General features: G+C 36.1%; 1 protein-coding gene across 2 annotated transcripts; it reads right to left on the reverse strand.

Annotated features, from left to right (window-relative positions):
- Window positions 1–227: 227 nt before the first annotated feature.
- Window positions 228–8793, reverse strand: LOC132038972 (UDP-galactose/UDP-glucose transporter 7). 2 transcript variants are annotated; one of them, XM_059429482.1, is made up of 7 exons: window positions 8668–8793; window positions 7725–7830; window positions 7383–7628; window positions 6415–6525; window positions 6149–6307; window positions 775–918; window positions 228–669 (listed from the first exon to the last, which is right to left on the reverse strand). In XM_059429482.1, exons 1-7 carry the CDS (start codon window positions 8697–8699, stop codon window positions 505–507), a joined length of 963 nt encoding a protein of 320 aa, XP_059285465.1. In that variant the 5' UTR covers window positions 8700–8793; the 3' UTR covers window positions 228–504. The 2 variants fall into 2 exon arrangements, with proteins under 2 accessions (XP_059285465.1, XP_059285464.1); XM_059429481.1 differs by having other exon boundaries at window positions 7725–7869; window positions 8668–8774.
- Window positions 8794–9357: the final 564 nt, after the last annotated feature.

A 9357-nucleotide genomic window follows, 5' to 3' on the forward strand; every position in this document is an offset into this window, starting at 1 on the left:
TGAACCCCATATTTCAACCCGAACCTTTTCGCGATGCCGTTAAGAACCAACAAATAACAAGTGCTATTTGAAACTTAATTTAAAAGCCATATTTCAACCCCAAACATTTTAGGGATGCTGCTAATAACCAACGGATGTCGGTGTTTTTCCTTATGTGGATCCTATTTCAATGAAAACTTGATTTTCTCTCACCAATACAAGCACGGAATAACTCTGTCAACTGAGACTTAGATGAAACATTCTTCTTTTGATGTGTATCTGATCATGTTCTTCGTAAACCAAACAGATAACAGGAAAGAAAAAGGGTACACAACATCTCCAACGTTTACATGTAACAAGACATGTTCAAGATACTATCAAATTGAACTGATTCTACTCACTACACTTGAAAACACATGGTTCGTTGCCTTGACAAAACCAATGGTGAATGAAACTGTAGTTTCCTATTCACACCGTGAATGGAGGAAAAAAATATTGAACTCTGTGGAACCAACTTGTAAGCTTTTATTTACGATGACCTTCGATATCGGACATTATCTTGGGTAACTTGCTCTTCTTTTGTTGATATTTGGCAAGTGAATACCACACACCCCCAGCTGTGTTGATCACTAAACCTGTGACATTCAAAGCATGTACTTCTACTCCTCCCAACATGACAAATCCAAGTGTCTGTGAATATTGAAATACTGTTAGGAAATATCAACAAAACAAATTGCCAAGATTTTTACTTCCGATATTGAAGAAAGAAAAGAAAACTTAAAGCTGTGTACGTACCGTAGATCCGACTCCCTTGAGGACTCCAACAATCGTGGTAGTTAAAGCCGAGTTAACAATGGTGCACAAGAACATCGTGTAGTTCAAGACAATGCCCATCACCAATGAAAGAATAAGAATCGCAAGAAATGATATTGAACTACTCTGTTCATGGGAAAAAAGAACCAATTTAGAACCACAAAATTTGAAAAAGCATTGAGAAAAGATAAAAATACACTTCAACTGCCAAAAGGAAGATTTGAATATTTCCATTCAAAATTGTGTCTAAAATTCCAATGAGACAGAAATAGTTCCTTTTCCAGATTTTGCAGATTGAATATTGAGTTAGCAACTCAGTTAGATTTCCTTTTGTCCAGCCTGGTCCATACAGGAGTTCGAGAGGAAAATTTATGAATTGGACAGGAGGCAGATTTCAGGTCCCCAAATGATGAACACGTTTAAGGAGATCATAAATAGGAGGGTTTGAGGGATGCATAAAATCCAAAAGACACGAAAGATTGTAGAAGGCAATAGCATATTAGCACGTCTCATAAAACCAGTAGCAATAGAATTCTTCAATTTGAAACCACCTATTGTTACACTACATGTTCTTCATTTGTTATTACTATGATAGCGCACAATGATCATAAATCAAGGAAGGGACTCGCCACAAAGGCACATGTACAAAGGAGAAAAAGAGGTGAAAAAAAGAAAGAGGATCATGGAGCAGGGATGGTAGGACGTTAGATGGAATGTCATCCTGATATCAGTCTGAGGATTTTGCTTCACTAATTCTATAACTTATACAACTATCCCATTCTGATGAAATCTAAGACCCCACAATGTGGGGTCTGGGGAGAGTAAAGTGTACGCAGACCTTACCCCTATCTCGGAAGATAGGGAGGCTGTTTTCGAAAGACCCCCGGCTCAAGAGAAAACACGATAAGAAAAGGTTAGATAGGCACAAGCAGTTCAAAGCAAAATGAAAACGAAACTAAAGAAAACGAATAAGTCATGATAGAGCAGTCTGAAAAAAGGAAGCAGTAGCTACCACAAATAAATAAGATAATTGAAGTACAAGAAAAAGCATATAGTAGCAAGAATCAAAGGACAATAGACTATAGATCAAAACTGCGACTGCCTACTAGCCTTCTACCCTAATCTGAGTCCTCCATAACCTTCTATCTAAGGTCATGTCTTCGGTAAGCTGAAACTGCGCCATGTCCTGTCTAAACATCTCTCCCCAATACTTTTTCGGCCTGCCTCTACCTCTTCTGAAACCATCCATAGCTAACTTCTCACACCTCCGCACTGGGGCATCCATGTCTCTCCTCTTCACATATCCAAACCATCTCAGCCTCGCTTCCCGCATCTTGTCCTCCACTGATGTCACTCCCACCTTATCCCGGATATCTTCATTCCTAATCCTATCTCGCCTGGTGTGCCCACACATCCATCGCAACATTCTCATTTCCGCAACTTTCATCTTTTGGACGTGAGAGCTCTTGACTGCCCAGCACTCTGCCCCGTACAACAAAGTCGGTCTCACAACCACTTTGTAGAACCGCTTTAAGTTTTGTGGCATCTTCTTATCACACAAAGACTCCCGAAGCGAGCCTCCATTTCATCCACCTCGCACCAATACGATGTGAGTCATCATCGTCAATATCCCCATTTTCTTGTATACTGTATACAAGATATTTGAAACTTCCTTTCTTGACGGCTCGGGTACCAAGCTTCACTTCCACGCCAGCTACGTGTCACGTCACCGAACTTGCACTCCATGTACTTTGTCTTGGTCCTACTCAACTTGAACCCTTTAGACTCCAGAGTTTGTCTCCAAACCTCCAGCTTCGCGTTCACTCCGCTGCGTCTCGTCAATCAAGACTATGTCATCCGCGAATAACATACACCATGGCACCTCACCTTGAATTTGCCACGTCAAACAATCCATCACTAAGGCAAATAAAACTGGGCTAAGAGCTGATCCCTGGTGCAATCCCATCTCCACTGGGAAGTGCTCCGAGTCTCCTCCCACTGTCCTTACCCTAGTCTTGGCTCCCTCATACATGTCCTTGATCGCCCTAATGTACGCTACAGGTGAAAATGCCCAGAAGGCGCATCGCTCACTAACGTAAATAAGCTTTCCACAAACTCAGCTCAACTGAAATTGTTTTGGTAAACTCAAGTTTAAACCTGGCAAGATTTATCTTTGCATAAATCTATTGGCTCACTCGTGAAATTTTTAAACAAAAAAGAAAAAACATACAAATAGACATATCATTCATATACGTACAGTCACTTACGTGCTTTTGCTAGAAAGAGTGATCCATATTAACTTCGGAGACCAAAGATGAAATAGCCTATTCAACTATGAAATTAACAGTAATCCCAAAACCTAGTGCAAACCATGTTTATATCTTTTTTTATCAGTAAAATATGTGCTTTAAGCAAAATCTTGGTTATATCCAACATATATTAATGGTGAAATGATTCTTTAATTCGACTGACCTTCAAAATTCGATTTTCAATACATATCCTACTACCACTAGCTCTACCCGTACACTCACGTTTGCCAACTAAAAAACGCCATAAAAACATGAAGGTTGCACAACCCTGTGGATTAGATGACACCTCTATAGAAGTTCAGAAATGATTGGAAAAGGAGAACTATAGCAACAAAACTACGCAATGTTATGATAAGGAGTAAAAATATGCTTATCTTGCGGAGAGAAACGGACACTGATTCTTATAAAATACTTAAGGTTGCTCAAACTATCGCAGGAACGAATTTACGAGTCACACAATAAAACTTTGGCTAGGAATAATAGAACACAGAGTTATTGACATTACAAGGGTGATAAAGAATAAGTTTGGATTATGCTTGGTATATCTAAAACATCGGTTACCTCTTACCTATGAAAGAAAATATCTAGAAGTGAGATTGATGAAAATTTATAAGGAGAGGAAAAACAATCTCCACAAGATATTCATTGACTTAAAGAAAACATATGATAGAGATTTAGAAGTCTCCGGTTGGTGTTGACAAAAAATGAATCACTCTCAAATATATAAATGCAATAAAAGTTAAGTACACAGAGCAGCAGCAGGAGGAGGTCCAAAGGAGTTTCTCAAACTGAGGGTTTACGATGGGGATCTACGTTGAGCATGTACTTGTTTAACTAGTAATGGATAAGCTAACAAAAATTAATCAGACTGATATTATATAGTAGATGCTACTTGCAAATGTTGTTAATTAACGAAACTAGCAAGGGAATCAACCAAAAACGATGAAGAAGCCCTTAAGTGAATAAGTGTTTTAGGATAAGTAGAAGTAAAACAAAACAAAACGTATACTAAAGTACCAACCCCATAAGAAGAATAAAGCTGCAATAAGATTAAATGGGACCGTATTGCCTAAATGCGGACGATTAAGATATTTAAGCTCAATCTTCAAAAAGAGTGGCTTGGATAAAGATAAAACGCGAGGAATTAAAATAGGAAGATAAAACTGGATAAGTGTTTAGTGTCATGTATAGTCATGGCTTCGTCACTTAGCGGCAGAGCAACGCGAAGTGTTGGGTTATAGATTCCTGGTAAACCCATGCGTGGTGTTGTAATGCGAGCTTCAGGCAGGTAAACCCAAGCGCTCTGAAGTAATGCGAGCTTAAAGCAATGAGGTGCTAAGTCATCCAGCAAGGAGTATCCATTTCTTTGAATCAACTTAAAAGATGATTAAACAAAAAAAAAAAAAAAAATTAAAAATGAGGTAAAACAAGGACCCTTTTCTATTTGATACCCAGAATCCTATCCATAGTATGTTTCAGGATTCTCTTTCTTGTTGTTTCCTCCAACCTCCATCTTTTTAACGCCTATGCGGCTACTACACATTTTTAATCAACTTCTTTTGATTATTTTTTTTCCTTTTCATTATTGAAAAAATGACTCTTTCTCTTCTTCTTGTAGTATGTGAGTCCCTTCTTCTATTACTTCTGATTATTGGCTTCTCTTATGCTGCTCTCTCCTACACTCTCAATACAAATCCTAAAGAACTTAAATACGGACCCACATGCTGCAAATTAATTAGTTTTTATAGTTGATTGATTGAAAATTGAAAATCAATTTTACAAGTAAAGTTATCTCCTTATGGCCTCGTAGAAATTAGACTATAGTGATGATTAATTTGAGTTTTAAATTAATATTGTCATTAAACAGGATGTTGAATTAAAAATTTCAACTGCAATTTGATGGTACAAGTAATTAATTTATCTATAAGATAATTTATGTATCTCCTTTTCCCTCCAATAACACGGGGAGCACTACAGGAGTACTAGTCATGGAAAAATACCAATCAAAGTATATGGCAAGTTTCATAGAACTTTGTGTGACAAGCAAAATCATATGGGAGTGAACGTTAAGTCTTTTAAGGCTCGACATATCCACAAGATGAGTGTCATAGGAATGAGAATCTTAATACCGATATGCAATCCTAGAAGATTAGATAAGATTAAGGATGATCACATATGACAAATGGTACAAGTAGCACACATATAGAATAAAATGAGAAAAGCTCGCTTGAGATGGTTTGTTGATGTCGTACATGAACCTTTAGATGCACCTATTAGTAAGTGTGGCATTGAAGATGATTGAACATGCTAAAAAAGATGAGGTAGAGTTTAAATCACAGGAGGAAAATTGTCTCATAAGACCCCTATAATCTCTCAAAACCCGAAGGGCTTAGCTATAAACATGAAAAATATGAAAACAAACAATAGACAATACCAATTATTCAAGATTAAAGCATAGTTGTTATTGTTACACTTACATTAGATCTTGCATTTACCGAGAGCTTTTTAGTTTGGTTATAATTTTTTATGTTATCAGGAAATTATAAGATTTAGCAAACCTCTAGAATTTGAGTATTAGGATAAACAAGTACAGAGGATTCATATAGCAGATCTCAACTAGGATAAACAAGTATAGACTTTTATAATAATGGTGACCGAGTCAATGCACACACCTTGCCTATTCTACCATGTACTTGCTACCTCCACATGCACATATGCTGAGTAACTATGTCCACCAAAGCTTAGACATACGGGAAGAATCACCTAGTCATTTTTTTCTCCGTTGGGATCTGAAATCCTTGTGTCTCTGTCTCATAGTTCATTCTAGCTTCATTGATCATTCTAATTTATGTATTATTGACACATACTTCTGTATTATCTCCCTTTACTTTTCCCGTTTCTCTTTAACTTGATTGACAACAAAAGGCAGTGATAGCAAGTTCTCAAAATTGTCTAACACTACTCAAGCAGTAACTACCAACTCATTTGCTTCTAAGTAGAAATAAAGGACGATGTTTGACTATGCAGAACAAAGCAAAGTACCTAACCTTTGCAAATAAAATAGATAAAGAATTTGGAAATTCTCCAGTCGCTATGATGAGGAATAGCAGAAATGGCAAAGATAAAAAACTGTTGTAAAACATGATCTCAATCGACGAAAGCCCATCCTCTGCTCCTGACTTCTCAACCAACACAAGGTACATGGTCTGAAAATGAAACAAGGACATGTAACTAAGACGAATTTATAATTTAATCACAATAAGTGAATGGATACATGCAACAAGAGCACTAAATGATAAAAACAAGGCGAGACCTGGAAGAAAACAGAAATAAAGGCCATGCTGTATCCAAAAAGATCAAAGGAAAAATCTCCAAGAGCTGCGATAAGAACTCCGGCAGCAGTAAGTATAACGGAAAGTGTTACCTGAAATAAGACAGGAAATCCCATTAGTAGGTTTGCCGAACCAACCTTATTCGTTCTTTTTATCATTGACAAACTAGAGCTGGCGGCACTTAGGACATGGTTAGGCAAAAACCCAATGGGTGATAAATTGGTAGGCCATAGTAGACGGATATAGCTTGCTCATTAATCAACAATTTATCAATTTAGCATCAGTAGAGAAGAATATATATTAGCAAACAAAAAATCAAGTTTTGTGCGTTATTATTGTGTCAAATTCTACTTGAGTCTAAGTTCAAGCCAAACCCCCCATACTTTACCAAGGGGGCCCATAGTCCTACGCTTTTTCCAAATTGATACTTCTCCAAACTAATCTTCTGACTGCATTTTGCTATTTGCATTAGCTTAAATTTTGACAGTTTGCACTAATGGCATAGTCAATAATAGGTCTAAAGTCACCACAACCGTTGGACTAGTCTCACTAGCAAGAAACTCTTCACTTAACTTGAAATCCCCATATATGTGTACGACCCAAACTTTTTAGCCAGTTATCATACATCGAGTAATTTGGGCGATATCAACTACATAGTAGACTAAAAGAAAAATGTTACCTATATGTGATTTTCACTTCTCAAAAGTCACCAAAGACACAAAACGACAAACTATTAGTACAAATCTTCCACTGAGTTTCCTCATATGGAGGAAAGAAACCAAAAGACGTTAAACAAAAGAAGTTGAAGAAAACTAAAATGCAGAATCAGATTGCTGTTGTTCACAAATATGTATAAACATGTGGATTCTCTTATTTATAGTGACAAGTGCACGGACTTTTGTTTAGAAGTCGCAGAAAACAAAAACAAAAGTAACTACGTAAGTCTAACCTGAGTTGTTGGTCTAGCCTTTCCAGTAAAGAATCCAGCTACTAATACAGCAAGTGGTGTAAGCCTTTTGATGGCAATATACATAGGAATATTTACTCCTTTCAAGCTTGCTAAAGCAAATCCCACATTCGCATTGTAGAACAACGAAACTGGGAAAAGTCTTTTCGCGGTCTCTGCATTTAATTCTCTGGCTTTTGTGTATCCCATAACTCTACCAAAGTGTATGAGCAAAGCTGTTGCTATTTGCTAATAACAGTGTATAGCGCAGCAAACAGGGAAAAAAGGTAAGAACAAAAGAAATCCAATATGTTGTGTGTATACTGATAAGTCATGTTATTGTACCTGGAGCGTGAGAAGAGTCATGGAGTGCGCATATTGCATGATCACGGCCTTGTTGATGAAAACCATAGCCATTGATGCAATGCCATAGGAGAATGCAGAAAATAAACTGCCATTTAATACATGCGTTTTGTTAGTCAATAAGTTCCTAGAAACCATATACAATGAAATAACTTCAAACAGACGAGAGAAGGTTGGTCTCCTGTACAAGATACTCCATTTACAACCAAGAGGTAGTATGTTAGATTGTTCAAGGTTTATCACATAAAAAGAATGATATAACTCCCAACAACATGATCGTAATATACTTATACGTTCTGACACTTAATGTATCATTTTCGTTCTAAGATTGCGAAGAGTAGAATGTGACTACTCTTATTCCCTGACCATTGGTCTTCCTAATGTATTTTGCTTTCTAAAAGGATGTAACGACATGCCTGCCTCCATACATATACACCTTTTGCACTAGGCTATTATTTCATAAAGCTATACGAGCCTATCATGCAATTCTGTTGGGGTGTGAAAGATATAGGACTCTCTCAAAACCCAAAGCTTTGAGAAGAGTGGTATAGTGGAGAAGAAATGTGTCACTAAGTGAACTGAAATAGATGATGTTCCATTCATTTTGCTTAATTCTTCCATAAATTTAAACAGATTTAGTCATTAAGTGAAGCGGTGCTTAATCAGCCATTTGCCCATTTCAACATTTTGCTTTCATCAAGTTGCCACAAAATTCAGTGGACGGAATTTTTTAGGAAACTACCAAACTAAGCAAAAATATAGAAAGCAAACAACAAAGTTAAAGATACAACAAAGAGATGAACAATGACAAGTAGAATTGTTAGAGAAACCATATTTTATTTGCATGCAAGTAACTGATATTATTCACAAAGCTAAACTAATATTTCATTTCAGGGCAAAAGTTGGAATTTGAAAGAATACCAACCTCCTATAAGGACTTGTATCCATAATTTCCATTTGTCCAACAAACAAAAAGAAAATAACTCTTCAGTAACAGAAAATCTTTGAACCTCAAAGACAGCCTTGCAATTACTTCATTGCTACTCCTTTATTTACCAAAAAAATAAAAAATCTGCAATTTGAAACAAGAAATTAAAAAAAGAAAAATATCCAGATTGAAATAATTAAATAAAAACCAAAAAGTACAACATGCATTCCAAATCTACTAACCAAATCTCCTAACTTTCAATTATAATCCTTAAGATTGCTTAATTTAATCTCAAGTGCAGCTTTTAATTAACCAAGATTAAATCTTTTGCACAAATTGAAGCACAAAAATGGAAAATAAAAAACACCCAGATAAAGATAAACCCAAAATAACAATACCCTTTCCCAAAATAGCAAATCAAATCACCTGCTTTATATGTATGAGTATATAGTAATTATTTGTAATTACATAATTTGTTATGAAATTAGTGCTTATATATAGGAATTAACTCAAGATTAAATCTTTTGCATGAAAAATTATCAAAATACCTATAATTAAAGCACAAAAATGGAAAATAAAAAACACCCAGATAAAAATAAACCCAAAATAACAATTCCCACTTTCCCAAAATAGCAAATCAAATCACCTGCTTTACATATGAGTATATAGTAATTCTTGTGATTACAT

This window comes from Lycium ferocissimum, chromosome 12, assembly GCF_029784015.1.
Source record: "Lycium ferocissimum isolate CSIRO_LF1 chromosome 12, AGI_CSIRO_Lferr_CH_V1, whole genome shotgun sequence".
Classification (NCBI taxonomy): Eukaryota; Viridiplantae; Streptophyta; class Magnoliopsida; order Solanales; family Solanaceae; genus Lycium; species Lycium ferocissimum.

Coding starts and splice junctions, on each gene's coding strand:
- LOC132038972 (XM_059429481.1), bottom strand. CDS start 8,699: ATGGAAATTATGGATACAAGTCCTTATAGGAG. Junction 6,526..7,382: donor AGGCTAGACCAACAACTCAG/GTTAGACTTACG, acceptor GTCTTATTTCAG/GTAACACTTTCCGTTATACT. Junction 919..6,148: donor TATCTATTTTATTTGCAAAG/GTTAGGTACTTT, acceptor TCCCATGAACAG/AGTAGTTCAATATCATTTCT.